Below are 18,017 nucleotides of genomic sequence, written 5' to 3' on the forward strand. Positions count from 1 at the left end.
CCTTAAAGCTTGTGCCTGTTCCACATCTAGTTTTTTAAGATGGCATTCTGCTGCTGAGATATATGCTATACATCCATAATCTAGTGTAGATCTCATCAAGGTCTGGTATATTTTAAGCAATGATGTTGTAGTGGCCCCCCAGTCCCTTCCTGACAGACATCTTAAAAGGTTATTGATTTTTTTGCATTTGTCTTTGACCTTATCAGTTTGCTGTTTCCAGGTCAACTTTTCATCAAACAACACTGCTAACAGTCTGATAACTTTTACTTGTTCGAGGGTTTGATCATATAATTTTAAGGACACTTCTTTATGTCTCCTGGAAAAACATATCACTTGTGTCTTTGCACCCGACACCTTAAAACCCCAGTTATTTGCCCACTGTTCTACCTCCACAATTGCTGTCTGTAATTTTTTCTGAATAAATTTCAAATTCTGTCCTCTTACCCACAGGGCCCCATCGTCTGCATACAAGGACTTCCCAATACTTCTTTCCACTTTTTCAAAAATATCATTGATCATGATGTTAAATAGTACTGGACTACACACACTGCTTTGTGGAGTACCATTTTCAACTTTATAGAGTCTTGAATATTCTGTGCCCACCCTGACCTCTATTGCCATGCCAAATAAGAAGTCCAACACCCAGTTGTACAGTCTACCACCTATACCTAATTTATTTAATTTGATAAGTAACCCTTCCTTCCATAACATATCGTATGCTTTTTCCATATAAAAAAAAAACAGCTACCACAATCTCCCCATTTGTCTGAGCTTTTTTGATTTCAGATTCCAAACATAAAATAGAGTCCATTGTATTTCTCCCTTTCCAAAACCCACTTTGATATGGTGAGTACAGATTTCTGCTTTCTAGAAAGAATGTTAATCTGTCTGTTATCATATGTTCCATGGTTTTTCCCAAATGTGATGTGAGTGCTATTGGTCTATAATTTGAGGGGTCTGATGGATCTTCCCCAGGTTTTACTATTGGTACTATGATTGATTGTTTCCATGCTATTGGTATTTTGCCTGTTTCCCAAATCTGGTTAAATAATCTTAAAACTACAGTAAGTGCACTATCTTCCAAGTGAGCTAACACGCTATAACAGATGTTGTCCTTCCCTGGAGATGATTGTCTTGTCTTTGAGATAGCCCTCCTTAACTCAAATAAGCTAAATGGTGCACATTTTAGACAGAGAAGATGGATGGTTTGAAAGAGGTGTCAAGGAAGCCATCTACACCAAGGTGGAGAAGCCGTCATTGAACAGGGGAGGGGGTCTACGCCACCACTTATCCCCCACTTACAATGCTGTCCTTTCATCACTTCCCAGGAAAATCAACAAACGTAACCTATTGTCCTCAGGTGAAGATACCAACGATGGTCGTTCAGTCTTGGCCACAGGTAGTCTTAACGACTGTAATGACTGTCGTCACAGCAACAAGGAACACTAACGAACCAGCGGTATCGATGACCCGGGCCAACGGCCCCACTGAGGTTAAATAGCTGAGTTTCCCTGCCAGTCAGTCAGAACTGAAGAAGTCCTTTGGATGAGGGACGAAACGTCTTCCAGTATCTTCAACCAAGTCCAGTTGCCCTTGATTTTAACCTTCGTTGGATAACTATGACCTGGATGACTGAGAATCTTCATAGACATCAATCTAAATCATCAGTTGTTGTGCTCTTCTGTATATTGACACCTGGGTTCATGGCAAGAGTGTTATCTCTGCACTTTCTGGCTTCGACTAATAAATTATCTGAACTGTGTACTTTAACTAATGTTTCTGCCAACATTTCTACCTTCTCCACATTACTGATTGCTGTTTTATTGCCACTTATTAAGACTGGTATTCTCCTTCTGATTCCACTCATTTTTCTAACCATTCCCCATATATCGGCCAGTGATGTCTCTCTTCCAATCTTATTGCTGTAATCCCTCCAGTATGCACGTTTTGTTGCTCTTATAGTCTTCCGGACTGTGGCCTGTGATCTTTTGTAAATAATTAATGTCTCTAGTGAATGATGTTTTTTTAACTGCCTAAATGCCTTGTTTCTTCTTTTATTGGCTTTGCTACAATTTACGTCCCACCATGGTACATTCTTTTTCACTCTGCTCCCTGTACTTCTTGGTATCGTTTCCTCTGCTGCATTTATAATGACTCCCACCAACTTTTTATTACATTGGTCCCCATCTGATAAATCTTCTCGGATTAAACTCTCACATTTATTTTTACATAATTTTTGAAATGTGTCCCAATCTGCTCCATCTAGTTTCCACCTTTTTATTCTTGAGTTTTCCTCATGATGTATCTCTACTCCGATCTTAACTATTATAGGGTAGTGATCACTACCTCCTGATGATGTATTTAACACCTCCCATGTGGTAATGCCTGCTACTCCCTGCAATACTAATGTTAAATCAATTGCACTTTCTGTATTTTGAACACTGTTATATCTGGTGCCACTTTCATCATTCATGCAAACTAATCCCTTATCCACAATTAATTCCTCTATGATTAATCCATTAGTATCTGTCTTTTTACTTCCCCACAGTGTACTATGTGCATTTAAATCACCGCACCAGACCACTTTATCCTGTGTTTGCCCACCCACAGTATTCAATGTGTCTATATTTAATCTATTGCAAGGGTTATAAAAATTAATTATTGTTAGTTCATCTCTTCCTGTCCAGCTTTTGACTACTATTGCTTCATGCTCTTTTCCTACGCTCATCAAACTAAACCTTGTCCCATTTAGCACAAACGTTGCCATCATTCCTAATTGCTGTGTAACCCTGAATTACAAAGTCCCATTGTGGTTTTAGCCATGTTTCCTGTATGCATATAATATTGGGTTTATCTTGGAGGTTTGAGATAAAATGCTTAAATTCCTGTCCATTAGCAATTAGACTTCTTGCATTCCATTGCAGTATAGTTAGGATCATGAAGATCCACCACCCCATGACAGTGCTTGTGGGCTTGTTGTTCCTCAACCTCCTCCCACACTAACCCCTTGATTCCCAAGTACTTTTCTGCTGCTTTAACTATTATTTAGATTTTTTTTCTTCTCTGTTTGCGCAGAGCAGACCACTTCAACCATAAACAAAACAAACTCATTTTTCCCCGCCATCATAGTGTCTTCCTTGATTTTGTCACATCCCTCACATGTTCTTGACTTTTTACATTCTGCACTAACTTGTTTATTGTTTGGTCTGTCTGGTTGCCAACCTACTCTCTTGGTTGCTTCAGCGTATGTTATCCCTTCTGATGTTTTAATTCTCTGTATTTCTAAAGCTCTCTTACTAGCCTCACATCCCCTGTAGGCTGAGCTGTGTTCTCCTCCACAGTTACAGCATTTTAGCTTAGCTCCATTTACGCATTTCCCGTACTCATGTTCACCACCGCATCTTCCACACCTTTGTTTGCCCTTACATACAGCTGCTACATGTCCATATTTTTGACACTTAAAGCACCTCAGAGGTGGGGGAACATGTTTGACATCGTAGCACATATAACCTATATATACCTTAGATGGTAGACTTTCCTCATCAAAAACAATCATAACAGACAAGCTGTCACATCTTTCACCATTACGTGATGAATTAGGCTCCCTCTTGAGTCATTTTAATCATTACTTTGTACTCTTCGTTTCTACCTTCTGTTGAAGCTAGATGTTGTTCATTATCAGTTTCCTCTGAGTGAGAACTCTCATTTTGCTTACTCTTTTTCCCCCGTTTTCGTTTGCTATTTCCCTTTTCCACAATTTTCCATTTTCCATTTCTGCTGTCGCCTGTTTCCATTCCTAATTCACTTCCTGATCCGTCACTTCCCTCTGCCATCTTCTGTCCATTCACAGTCCGGTCTGACGGAAAGACACGAACAGGAGGAGGGAGTCACTGCGTCTGCGCAGCTGTCACCTCGAGACCAGACTTTCTTCTTCTTCTTCTATAGGGTTTAATGGCGGTTGGCAAACCAGTTTAACGGTGCATTACTGCCACAAGCTGGACTGGAGTGTGGAACGAAAGATTAAGCAGGAAATAAATGAAATAAACAAAAGAGAAAAAAAGGAAAAAAAACATAAATTATTTTTTCTAACTCAGTTTCTTTAAGAAACATAATTATATGCTTTCCTGTGCCTGACTTCAGGTTTAACCTTTCTAAAATCTGTTATATTGATTTTTAATGAGCTAAAGACTACGATTCTAATTATGTATTTGTGTAAAAATTACAATTCTTGTTTTTGTAGCAGTGAAACAATCACATTAAGACCAAATATTTAGCAATAAGTGTAAACAAGAACTCCGCCTGATTTACAGAGGAAATTCACACCCCTCATCAGATGAAATTTTTTGCCATTGAGCTCCTTCTATGTAGTGACTGAAAATTAAAGGGATAGTAGCCTACGCGATTGCAATCCAATACACTGAATATTTCCTCACAGTTTGCTAGCTTTCTCTGTCTTTTGTGTTTGCTTTCAAAAAAAATCTGGTTTTCCTACACAGCCCTGGCTCTGTAAATGTAAGTCGGAGGCACCTGTAATAGAGAGATCACTTCAGCTTAGAAATCTAATGCAACTGAGATAAAATAATAATATAATGTTGCTTTTTTGATATTTCTCACCTCAGTGGCTGCATCCACTCAAAACTCCAGTATGTTGGTGGTTTTAGAAGAAGCAGCATTGACAGGCTAATTTCAGTAACTGTTAAAGGTCTATTATTTTGACTATTAATTTTAAGTTGAGTACAATTTCCTCTTTTCCAGGACTGCAGCTGTGATCAGCTTGAATTTGAAAATAAAAACAAAATGTAAAATGAAAATATGCATAGAAAACTACAGAAGCCCTAAGCAGCCATCGAGTCATATCTTTATTTTATTCCATTTTCACGTGATAATGGGATAATCATCTCGTGATCTCGAGATAATGACAGTTGTTTTCTCGTGATAACGGGATCCCAGCGATTGGTCCACATTCATCAACCTTTGGACTTTTTCCCCATCATTCCCAGGCAGAGGAAATTCATCCACTTCTTATTCAGGGGAATGCTTTTAACTACACATTTCCTGGGAAATGTTGCCCTGAATCTCTTCATAACAACATTGTTGAAGAGAATGATTAAAAACACAAAGAAGAATAAGAACTTTGCTGAGAGCAAGAGTCAAACCTGCAATCCTTGGGATGCAAGGACTGCAGGTTTGCTCTACCAACTGAGGTTTGCGCTACCAACTGAGCTAATTACTGACTCACCAAATAACCACAAAATTATCATAAAGAAAGGCACTGGCTCACCCCTGTATTCAGCTATGGTTTGTTATCTCGAGATCACAAGAAAATGATCCCATTATCACGAGAAAACAACAGTCGTTATCTTAGATCACAAGATAATTATCCCGTTATCATGGGAAAACGGAGTAAAAAAAATATTTGAATCGATGGCCGTTTAGGGCTTCCCTAAATTTATAATGTTTGACAACATCATCCAGTAGACCTATATTCTTCATTTACTTGTTGCAAATGTAAGTGAAGCTATCACACATCAATTTATTGATAGTGGCTGATTAATTGCTCAAAAATTAGATTAGCAAGGAGGCCAATTACAATTAGATCGTATTTCTTGTTTCAATATGATACAGACAGTGGAGAATAATGTCTGGCTAATGATACAGTTCCTGTAGGTGTTGTCCACATTTAAACTGAAGTAATCTGTTCTCTTCAGTGACACACTTTGAAACAGTGGAGGAGTCTTTAAAATGGGACATGGGTTATTGATTCATTATGATGTATTCGGTCTAGAAATGAGATTTCCGAGGCTCTAGCCACTGAACTGGGACACAGCAACACTCTCCTTTCTCTTTCTGTCATCTTCCCGTTGAAGACAAGGTCAAAGATCACAGGTGTCTCTGTTGCTCCTTCTAGCTTCCTGTCTCACTGTGTGTGCTTCCTTCACCCTCTTTCCAGAAAAAATTGGGCCCTCTCTGTGTTTGTGATACTTGTTCTAATAAAAATATTATAGCGCAGGACCAGATTTAAATGGCCACGTTCTTGACAATCTTTGAGACCCTGTTTGATGTAATTAAACTTTATCAGGATGCAACAGTGACTCCTCATTTCTGTTTAATCCAGGCAGGCCAAAAGATAGATATCTAGATTGCTTTGTGGTGCACAGTACAGTATAATATTCCAAACAAGGTCTCAAAGACTCATACGTGTGTAAATTCACCATTTTCTCGCTCTCTACCAATCTCTCCCAGTCTCTCTCTCTCTCTCTCTCTCTCTCTTTCACTCAGTCAGGATATAGGTGTTGTCCACTGCAAAGGAAGGAAATTCTGTCACTTAGAACAATGGGCCTGTTTCTCTATCTATAGACCCAGAGAGGCCGAGAAGCAGAGGGAGAGAGGGAGCAGATCTTGTCCTGTAAGAAAAAGGTATTTTAGTCAAGACAAGATTGAACTAATGGATATTAAGAATTAGAGATGTGTAGATAGATGTGTGACAGCTTTAGGCAATCTGAAAATGGAATTTTGTTGTGGGGAAAAGGAAACACACAAGGCTTTTCGATTACTTTGAGCTGCGCATTTGAATTTCAGTGGCAAAGAATCATCATAACACACTTTAGAAGAATCAGAAGTAACTGTGGGTAAGTTTCTTTTAAATGTTTTTTCTTGTACCGTTTTGATCTTATGTTTTCTGTCTAGAGTGACAACAGCAGATTTTTTTTGTGCGGACACACATGACAAGATTTGTAGTCTTGTCAGAAATCATACTTTAAACAGTGGTAGTTTTCTAGAGGAATGCAAAGAAATTCCACCTGTAAGGGGGGAAAGCGATTACGATCCTTAATTTTGATGCTAATTTACCTGTAAGAAACTGAGAAATGGACAGGCAGTGACCTTTAGAGTGGGCATTTCCCTTTCTGTGCGACAGCTGGACTTGAGTCTTATAAATGATGCTTCCTGTTTGAAAATGGGAAATTCACAGCGATGATTTACATGGGCTGATTGGGTTGTTTTGCATTTTTTTCTTTCTGCTTGTTTTCACCATGTTGACAACCTGCTGTAGGTATCCTGTTGGTGTTTTTTGATGGTGACATCATGCCATTGTTTTATTGTTTCAGTCCTGGCATTGCTGACACACATTTCTCACAACAGTGTGGAGATAGATTAGGCATACTGCAGATTATTGAATTGAAAAGCCACATTTGTTCTTAATGTCTGCATGTCTTACTCTCTCCCTCTGTCAGATGGAGGGTTCTGGCAGTCCTCGCTTCAGAAAGCTACATTTCCCAGTGGGTCTGTGGATCAACTCACCCAGGAAACACTTTGCCAAGCTAGGAGGTCGCTGGCCCAGCGCCGTCTCTGTCAAGTCCGTCTGAAGTTCTCTTAAACTCTTTAACTAAACTTATTGTTTAGTTAAAATATTTAAGTAAACTTATTGTTTAGTTAAACTTCAGTCCCTGATAAGAATTGTTGAATGAACAGTTTATGTATTGATATTTTCTTATCTTACTTCCACTGTCAGTAGTGTCCTTTCGGCCTTGCAACCTTTCCCTGTTTTATTTTAGTCCTTGCTGTTTGTCAATGTTTAGTCAGTCATAATTCACAGCTGACTGGGCCCTTCCTTTCTCCTTCCTCTCTCCTCCATCTGTCTTCCCCTCCTCTGTTGTACCCAGGTCGACCACCAGCTCTGACGCAGCCTCCCTCTACGAGGCCCCCTCTGCTCCTTCCTCTTCCCTTTCTAACTCCACCCCCTCGCTGGCTTCCCCTACCCCATCCCCATCTCCTTCCCCGGCCTTCCTCAGGCCGCGGCCTGCTGGGACCCAGTCCCGCACAAAGCGCCTTTCCCACCTCTTCCTGCGAGGGCGCTCGAACAGCGACCGGGACCGGGCGGTGGGGGAGAGGGAGAGAGAGGTTTGGGCTCATTCAGCCGCCCCCTCCTCCCACCACTACTTGCCCCCTGCTTCTTCCTCTGCCCCGGGCCTGATCAAGATCTACGGGGATGCCCTCTCCAGTGGGGCCAACTATCGGTCCCTGCTGGCCAACATTCACTCAACAGCCAGGCAGCTCATCGCTCAGGTCATCACTCGGTACACTGAGAGAGAGAGGGAGGAGACAGATGACACAGGTACAAGAGAGGGAAATTTGTATCTCATTTGGACCTCTGCTGCGACCCATTACTGGAAATTGTTTTCTCATAAATGTTTAACCAATTGGGAATGACTTAATATAAACATAAACCGCAGTGTTGTGGAAAAATAATTACCTCCTCCTCCTCCTCCTCCTCCTCCTCCTCCTCCTCCTCCTCCTCCTCCTCCTCCTCCTCCTCCTCCTCCTCCTCCATTACCTTCTAGTTCTCCAGAAATACAGCCCAGAGGACTTCCTGTTGTGTGATGTCATTGGAAAGCCTATCCAGCAGCCAGATGGAGCTATCAAATGGGAGACAGAGTGCCGGAGAAGTGTTGCCCCATGGGAATGTCCCCTGTTGTTAGTGGACATGTGGCGGCCTAAGGACGGATTTGAGAGGCGATTTGAAATCCAAAGAAAGGAAGACTATGAGAGAGAAGAGAGGGAGAGGGAGAAGGAGCGTGAGAGGGAGGGGGAGAACTATCAAGGTATGTTTAAGACTCAACAGACAATTATGTTAGCACGCTAAGGAAAATTGGACTCTTTATACACGACACAGGGTCAAACTGACTGATCCTCCGATTGTCTGGGCAACAGGTGTGCGCTGGCGGCGGAGTAGGATGTCATCAGGGGGTGGACCAGAGGAGAACGAGCGCAGCCACCGTGGAAGGAACTCAGAGCTCAGGAGGAGCATCAGTGACATGAACCTGAGTCTGCGGCGCCGCCAAGGCAACCACAACAGCAACGACCCACGTGGCTCTGGCAACCGGCCTAACAACAATGGAGGAGTGCAGGACAGGAAGAACATTGTGAGCATGATCAACCCACAACCAGGAGAGGTAGGTACAGAATATGATGTGGAAAATAAAAACTGAATTAATCGTGTATTTGGTGTTCTAACCACCATGTCGTAACCCTCTTTTTCAGATTAGAGCTTCAAAAGCTGAAGCAAAGGTTGGGTGGACAAACCAGCCAGTGGAGGATGAGAAGGATTACTCCAGCTGTGACCTGGAAGTGATGTCACAAAGTTTGATCCTTCCACCCACAGACCGGCCCTACTTCCTGTTGCTGCAGGGTTATGATCAGAGCAAGGCAAGACATGCTGACAGATGATATCGCACACACAAATGCTCACAAACAACACCCACACACACGTACACTATGTACACACAGGCACACACACACACACAAACACTATATACACACAGGCACACACACACACACACACACACACACGGACATTTACATGGTATACTCTATTACAAGGTGCATTTTTGCATGATTTGTGGAGAAATACATGCGTGCACACACCCTGTGCATGACATCATACCTGCATGTCTGTAATCGCCACATACCATCATGGTTTCCATTCCTGAACAAGCCTCTCCCATTCAGCATTCTGCACAAAACAGCCTCAGAGCAGCACAATGCCTCAAAAATTTATCCAGCGAAAGCACAAAACCCCTCTGTGTACATCACTTCATCTCACACAATGACCTCACACAGGTCTCCAATGTAGCAAACTGTGACACACTTCATACTTTATCAATTGCCTTCTGTTCAACTTAACATCTCCGAGATGGAAGATTGATATAAACCAGAGCACTTAAAAGATAACAGACCTCCCTGACTTTCTTCTGCTCTCCACTGTGTTTTGTTTAGGATTTTGTTTTGTACATCATGGTGGGACATACGCATGTGTTTGGAAGAAAGCCCACAATGAGGGAGAAAGAGAAGGATAGAGAGAGGGAGAAGAAGGGGAAGAGGCCTCTGAAGGTGGAGACGTTCCTCTCTGCTCCTGACCTCTTGGCCAGACACTTGCTGGTCAGGAGAGACTCAGCTGTTCCCGACACGCCCACTGGACAAGGTAGTTGAACAGTCAGTAACTCATATCATACTTGGATCCAAGGTGCACTTGCTGTGCTAAAGTCTACCCTAATCTAATTTTATTTTATCATAGCTCTGATGCGGCCCTTCAGAGGAGGTGCAGTCACACACAATGGAGTGGCCCTTCACAGGGAGGCAGTCCTAAAGCCTGGGGATGTGATTGGTCTGGGGAACCACTTCCTTTTCCTGTACCGTGACCCCCGTGTGACTCCAGCTCCACCACTAGCATTGACCCTGCCATGGCAGGCGGATGCCTCCACCACCTGCTGCCCCTCAGGGTTGGTGGACAGACAAGAAGTACTCAGGCAGTATCTGGGATCCCCGGAGGCTGTTTTGAAGTTCCATCCCCGACACACAGATTCTCTGTTACAGGTGAGACAGGAAGACAAAGGAGCTATAAGCGCTTACTCACTATGCATTTTTCTGGTATCCTAGAAAAATGGCCTTGATGACATACGTTCTGTTTATCCCTGACTTTTTAGGAGATAATCTCCAAAAATTCCTCTCCAGACTCTGGGGGTGGGCCCTTAGCTCCTGCTTATCTCCTGTCAGTCATGATAGATCATGCCTCCAAACACCTGGACCCTGCTCTCACGCCACAGATATTACTGAAGTCAGCCAATCTAATTAAAGAAATTGTCTGGGTAAGTAAAAACAACAACAGCTCAATATATAAATTTTAAAATGATATGTGGAGTGTCCTGGTGGCTTAGGAGTTATGGCACAAACCATGAATCACAATAACTACAACAACTGTGGACCTTTGTTGCATGTATTTTCCATCTGACTCTCTCTTCCCTAATTTCCTGTCATCTTTCTACTGTTAGCTCTGTAATAAAGGCTAAGAAAACCCTACTTAGACACAGCAGTGCTTTGAGCTAAATGCTAACATTGGCATGCTCACAATAACAATGCTAACGTGCTGATGTTAAGCAGATATAATTTTTCCCCATCTTGGTTTAATGTTTTAGCTTGCAACCTTTCAGTAATTAACACTAAACATAAAGTATTGGACAAATTGATATTTTGACCTGATGATGATGCTGGATTAAAAGTCAGGGGATCAACTAAGAAAGTAGGATTCATTCTCTGGGAAACATGAATGTCAATAGTGGGCTGACCGAAATTGCCATCCATAACTTGCCTGGCAAAAAACAGCAGCTGAGCATATAAAATGTGCTACATGTTATGGTATGTTATGTTAAATAATACAATATCTCAGAGGTTTAGCAGTGGTTCATCTGTGGTGCTCATAACAACTGAACCATGAACCTTTTTTGGGATAGTATTGCATCACTGTGTGGCCATGGCCACACTTAAACAAGCTTGGCAGACAAACATCAGGTAGGCAGATTGAGATTACCACATTCAGTCAAACAGAAAAACCAGCAGACAGACATATGCCCTTCATTTTGGCCTGCTACGTTGTGGACAGGAGCAAGGATGAGCTGATGTCACTGCCCTTCTGCTGGAAAATGTGCTGTAATTGTCCTGGCTGCAGGGCTAGACTCTGCTCCCCCTCCTCCACACCCACACTAAGCCAAGACGTCTCTCCTGTCTTCTGTCTCCAACTCTCTTTACAGGATAACATTAAGGAATTTGGGGATAAGCATCCCACGCAAAAGTAAGAACATTTTTGTTCTACGTCATGTTTCCTCTGTTTAGAGATCTCGTGCTGAGTGATTCATGATACACTTGTGCTTGGGCTGTTATGTCTCTGGTAAATTTTTCTAGAATGATGAAAGCATTGTAACACAGTGAAAAATGACTGAAATATAGTTGAGTAATAATAACTCAGTCTATTTTTACTCACAGTATGGCGTGTTTCTTTTTTAAAGCACAAACAAAACACTGACAGGAGAATGTTCACAATCTTTTTACAGCTAACATAACTGTGGCATTACATAAATGTTTCCAGTTCCACAGAGCAAGAAGGTGAGATAAGCACGCCGAATGTCCAGAAACTCTCGTCTGATCTTCGACCTCTGATGTTCTGGATGTCAAATGCCACAGAGCTCCTTAACTTCTTCCAGGTCAAAGTTGAAGCCATGGAGAAAGAGTGGGAGTTTGAAGGTGAGAGTCATGTGAATGCAATGGAGCTGACTGATTCAAGTAAAAATTAAACATTAGAAGCGAGAACCGTTCAGCGAAATACAACAGAACTTGGACAACATTGGACAGAGAAATTAAAGCTGACACCAAATCTTTAATTGTTCTTAATGATCATTTCTTTAAAGCCCCGGGTGACCCAATCTTGACGGCTGACATGGACACCTGCTCAGAAGCTTTGGCGCAGCTGGATGATGTCATTATGCACACCTTCCAACAGTGTGTGTATCACCTCACCAAGGTACAGTATAAAAAACAAGACAAAAGCTGTGTCCCAAATCCGTACTACGTACTAATTTTCGTCAGAATACTTTTTCTAATTATCATTGTATATTGTTTTAGCTTTTAGTATACAAAAAACTAAACATACCTTACCACTTTTTATGTTTGACACCAGATGTCAATCAAACTGCAACTTTGGAAAGCTGCTGCCACTTAAACTTTACAAAGAGACAACAAAATGTTTTTCTTAAGACCTAATGCATATTTTTCTATTTTCCAAGATGTTTCTGGAGCTGTCTCACCACCACCCACAATTTATTTTAATTTTTTCCAGCTGTGAGCAGCTATTCCATTTCCTTTGTGCTTTGCATTCTGTTAGAATAGTGTGCATCAACAGCACATTTGTAAACTGACTGGAGTTTTTACGTGTACTGGGTACTTTCTAATTTTCATATACTTTCTTTTCCAGTTTAAACATACAACACACCATAAACCTGCTTAGAATTGGTATGCAGTATGGATGTGGGAGCAAATAATTGAGTTACAACCAACCGTTGTTTTGAAGAATTTATTGACAAAAGAGAATAAACAGAGAAGTACTAAAACACATATAGGCTACAGCTGGTCCAGAGACCTGCTTCCTAGGGCAGCTTCATGCGTCTGGCCCCGAGCAAAGGGATGCGTAATCATTTACACAGTCTAGGTTTCTATGTTTTGGGGAACAGAGATTCTCTCTCAGCCTTCAATGAACATTCCAGGAGAGGAGAGGAACAACAAGAGAGAGAGATTAAATGTAAGAGGACACAATTTTCTGCCATAACAAATAACAAATACATTTTTTAACTGATGACAGAAAAAAGTCAGGGGGACTCCAGATTTAATAGAAATTATCCAGAGGTACACGTGAATGCGTTTCACCAAATTTCATGGCAACCCATCCAATAGCAGTTGCGAGCTCAATCTCAAGCATAAATGTCAACGTCATAGTAGAGCTAGAAGAAAAGTCAGGGGGAAGTCAGCAGGATCCATCCTAAAGGGGACAATGAATGTCATTTTTATAGCAATATTTGTTGAAATATTTAACTTTGGAAGAAAATGGTGGACTGACTGACAGAAACACCGACATTACCATCCCTAGCCAACTCTCCACCTTCCTCTCTACTCTCTTCACCTTAATCCAACCCAACTTGATCTGTTACCTCCCCTATCCATCATTCCTGCAATATATATAGGTTTATTTTTCATTTTTTAAACAAATGAACTGAAGTTTCTGTTCTTTCTGTCCACAAAGACCCTGTACTCACTCCTTCCAGCTCTCCTGGACACCAACCCATTCTCCACTGAGGAGAAGGAGAAGGAGAAGGATGGAGCTCGGGGTGCAGAGGGAGAAGAGAAAACAGGAGGGGAAGAAGAGGTGGACGATGTGTCCACCTTACCGCCCAAAGTTGCTGGGCTGGTAGAAGTGTATCGCTGTTCCCTGATGCTGTCCCGTGAGGCGTGTCTTTCCCCGCCGCTCACCTCCCAAACCTTTGGCTACCTCTTCTTCTTCACCAACACCTCCTTGCTCAATACCTTGCTGGAGAGAGGTATGAGCATACAGGTTAAAATGAGCATGTGTAACTTTTGCTGTTACAGCGGCCACTGTGAGCACAAGTGGAGAAAAATCATGAAGTTAGTGACATTAATCAGTAATGCATGTTATACAGCAATGCCCAATTTCTCACATTAGCTAACAATAAATTGACTAACAGAATAATCTGTTATAATTTTAAAAAGCATAATTCTATATATTCACGTTTTTTGGAAATTGCCTCATTATATTCTCTTCCACGTCCACTTGCTTTCTTTTAGATGGGCTGTTTTCGTGGTCCAGAGCTGTTCAGATCCGTACAAACTTGGACCTGGTTCTGGACTGGCTACAGGGGGCAGGATTAGGAGACATAGCCTCTGAGTTTATGAAGAAACTGTCAGTCACGGTCAACTTCCTGTGTATTCCCAAGACCCGACTTATCCAGGTAATACAACTACGTTCAGAGTGTCTCCTCAGCCCTAGCCCAAGACTATTAATTCAATCATTAAATCATTTTTCTCTCTCTATTAACCTCTCATCTTCCAGTCCTCCTGGGCCAGTCTACAGGAAGACCATGTCTTGTTAAGCCCTTCCCAGTTGCACCACCTGCTCACCCATTACAAGCTGGGTCCAACCAGAGCCCCACCAGCATCCTGGGCCCCCCCGCCAGGGACAGAGCTGTGTGGAGGTAAGATATAAATAAATAAAAGGAACAAGGGAAAGAATTCAACAGCGACAGCTTTCAACTTGTGAAACAGTGAAGTAATCTGTTAAGTCAATTGTTTCTTTTCCTTATCTGGTCTTATAGACATCTTTGAGAGCTTCCTGGACCATCCTCCTCTAATCCTGCCAAATGAGACTCCACGCCTTGACCTCTCCCAGCCAATCCCAAGCCCTGAGCTCCAGAAGGAAGTGACACGTCTCCGCACCTTCTTGTGGGGACTCGACCAGGATGAGCTCCCTGCCAATCAGAGGACTCGTCTGTGAGGAAGCCCATATTTGTCTCTCTATGAATGTCTCATAGAAGTAAATTATATCACCAGAAACAGCAAACCATAATGCACACCACAGAAAATGCAAACTGAACACATTTTCCACATTTTATTGCCTGGTTGTTGTTTTTTCAGGACATTTCCATATCAATTCATATATTCATTTAGATATTTTCAAGTAAGAGAAATGTATTGGCTTTGGTATGTCTATATATTTTATTTTAAAGCAGGGAGTCAAACACCATGTCTGCTTCCCATAACTGTTTTACTTGGCTTTCATGTATGTTTTTAAAGTACTTGTTTTTAATAAAACACTCTAGTCTAAAAGACATACAGTTTCCTCACGATCTTTGACAAGCTTGTTTCCCACTGCAGGGCCCCTCGGGCTTGGCATTCGCCTCAACTTCAACACCAAAGGAATATTCCACAAGGTGGCGATGCAGGACTCATTCCCTTCTGACATTAAATGATGAGTCTGCAGGTAGAATTGCTTGACTAAGGAGGCAATCACAAAACTGCTCCAAAGGCACATTCTCATTTCCTGTAATAATGGTAGCAAAGGGTCATGACTCAAGCAAGCAAATGAGACAACCACACACAAAGGTTACCTTTACCAAGGTAAGCTGTCGTAAAGGCCAAAGCTGGTGACTTAAGAGCAGGGAATATTTTAATTTCCCTTTGGTTGATGTGACACACTCAAGTGGTCTGATTGGTAGGTTTTCCCATTTCATTAATGCGGTACTATCCCCTGGCTCTATTAAAACAAAAGTCCAACTCATTAAGCATATATTAGCAAGTGGCTGTCATGAGCAGGGTGTAGACAGGTGATATCATCAACAGGAGTGACTAACAGCTTAAGCTGAACTTGAACTGTCACAATTTTGTAATATCCAATTTCACCGTCTAGTCAGCCAGACGTCTTTAGAAAACAATTCACTACTTTCTTTGTTTTGAGAGTAAAGCTCTGCGACGTCTCCACAAACTCTGACGAAGTTATCATGCTCTTCCTTTGGCGCCTGACCAAATGGCTTCCTTTCTTCCGGTCAGCTTCTAAGATGAATTCCTTTACGGTAAAAAAGCTCAAAAAAACATCAGTCTCATGAGAGACCCCGGCTTACATCATCACTGTTGCCTCGTGCTGGTGTGTCTCCCCAATTTCTTACTGTGCTGACATCAAAAAACATGCCATTGAGAAAGACTAGTTATAGATTATGAATCATGGCTCCCTGTGGTTACATTTATCAATTAAGTGATTGTTATCACTCTCATTTGAAATTCAATGTGGTGTATGAGTGAGAGTGAGACTGTGTTTGTGTGCTAATTTCAACTTTCCAGTAATGTCAAACAGATGTATTCTGTAGCTTTATAATTAAACACAGATGGGGTTCAGATTGGTATGGGTCCATCCTGATTGTTTGATTTTACAATAGTCTGTGATACAATACGGTGACCAAAGTCTGAGTACTGGTAAGTAACATGTAAGGTTTAGTAAGCATGTGACACACAGTTTTCTGTGATCTCAATCACTGACACAGACAAAATGTCATACACACTTTCACCCAGAATTGCGCAGTCATACACACAACCTTTTTTCTCTGTCTCACACACACACACACACACGTACCCACACACACACGTACCCACACACACACACACACACACACACACACACACACACACAGATGCACTAAGTAGACTTCTTTACCCAGGTGCAGAGTCCCACACCTGTTGTAGCAGCTCTCTGTAATTAGCTCAACACAATTATCATTGGTGGATGGAGACGAGGGGGTGTTTATGAAGACAATGGGGCAGTTATTCTCTCCCTATCATCTCGTTCTCTCTCCCTGCTGTCGAGTAATGAAAGATTCTTCCCTTCTTCAAAGAGACGGAGTTTCCTACAAAACAGCTGAGTCAGAGGAGAAAAGAGAGAAGGAGAACAGTAGGGAGGCAAGCGTGGTAATGCAATGCTGCTGGTGTGAGGCCCAGTGGCCCACAGTGATTGTGTTCATTGTTGTTACACACAGGAGTCATTTTCAGGAACCAGAAAAGGCCCATGGCTCTCACACTTACAAGTAACAGCTACAACCTGGCACAGCCTCAGTATCTATTTGTGATCTGGTAACACTTTACCTGAGCCCTGCGTCATCCTAAAGCCCACAGTATAAGGAGGTTTTTCAAGTCATACGTCAGGGGAAAGGGCAGAATACGATGACTGTAGGGCTACTGATGGAGGTTGTGAGACACGTTTTATCAGGAAATTGGAGGGGAAAGTGTGAGGGTTAGTCCATATAGTCATCATTACCAAATATTGCAGGATCTGGTTTCTTGGTTTCTTATACCACTGAGGACCTAACTTGTTTGTTTTTTTAATCGTGGTCTCACAAGCCAAGGGGAGCAATTTTACTTTTATGAGTGTGACTCCCAAGAAATCAGGCTAAATTTCTCTTAGACTGGCAATATTTGAAGACCTGGCTATAGGAGACACAGTCACCAAAGAGTCAGCTCTAGTCTGAAACAAAGCGAGAGTGGAATATTGTGCATGATTCTGGGCTAAGTCCTGTGTTAAGGCCAAGAAGGAAACAAGGAAGCAGGGGAATCTCTGTTAACTCATAGACAGACAAAAAGACAGACTGGGGGTGTAGGAATCTGCATGAGGTTTGAGACAAGTGGTGAGAAGGTCAGAGGTGCCAGGAGGGAAATCAGTCACATGCAGACAGACGACAGACTGTGGCTGAGGTGGATGATGTGGACAGCGGGGCCTCAGTGAGATGACTAAAAGGCCAAGAGAAAAGCCTTGGTCTTCCTTAAGGCAAGGATCTGTTTTCTCCTGGTTACGTCACCCGAACGTGAAATGCACACATAAACCTTTTTTTTTTTTGGGTGCACTTCATGCATGCATGCCCCTACACACAAATGCACACAGGCACATGCAGGGGTATAAAAGAACCCCTGTGAGGTCAGATCCACCGGGCTGAGGCTGTCCACTGTTAGTAGGACTAGCCAGCTAAGCCTCACAGTCTCACTGGCAGCTACCACCACCACCAACCACTGTACCCTGCCTTGCCCTGCCCTGCCCTGCCCTGACCCGGCCTTCTCTCTACTGGCGGCTGTCTGTCCTGCTGCTG

At 42.3% G+C, this 18,017-nt stretch overlaps 1 protein-coding gene across 1 annotated transcript; it reads left to right on the plus strand.

Annotated features, from left to right (window-relative positions):
* The first annotated feature begins 6,354 nt into the window (after window positions 1-6,354).
* Window positions 6,355-15,223, plus strand: rasip1 (Ras interacting protein 1). Its single transcript, XM_038711199.1, has 16 exons — window positions 6,355-6,629; window positions 7,233-7,354; window positions 7,662-8,113; window positions 8,340-8,600; window positions 8,710-8,951; window positions 9,040-9,204; window positions 9,775-9,979; window positions 10,073-10,371; window positions 10,482-10,643; window positions 11,583-11,623; window positions 11,918-12,072; window positions 12,237-12,349; window positions 13,622-13,916; window positions 14,182-14,345; window positions 14,447-14,588; window positions 14,709-15,223. Exons 2-16 carry the CDS (start codon window positions 7,233-7,235, stop codon window positions 14,885-14,887), a joined length of 2,997 nt encoding a protein of 998 aa, XP_038567127.1. The 5' UTR covers window positions 6,355-6,629; the 3' UTR covers window positions 14,888-15,223.
* The last annotated feature ends 2,794 nt before the right edge of the window (window positions 15,224-18,017 follow it).

The sequence above is a fragment of the Micropterus salmoides genome, unplaced genomic scaffold (assembly GCF_014851395.1).
Source record: "Micropterus salmoides isolate LMB-PRFRI ecotype aquatic unplaced genomic scaffold, ASM1485139v1 Ms_hic_scaffold_11, whole genome shotgun sequence".
NCBI lineage: Eukaryota > Metazoa > Chordata > Actinopteri > Centrarchiformes > Centrarchidae > Micropterus > Micropterus salmoides.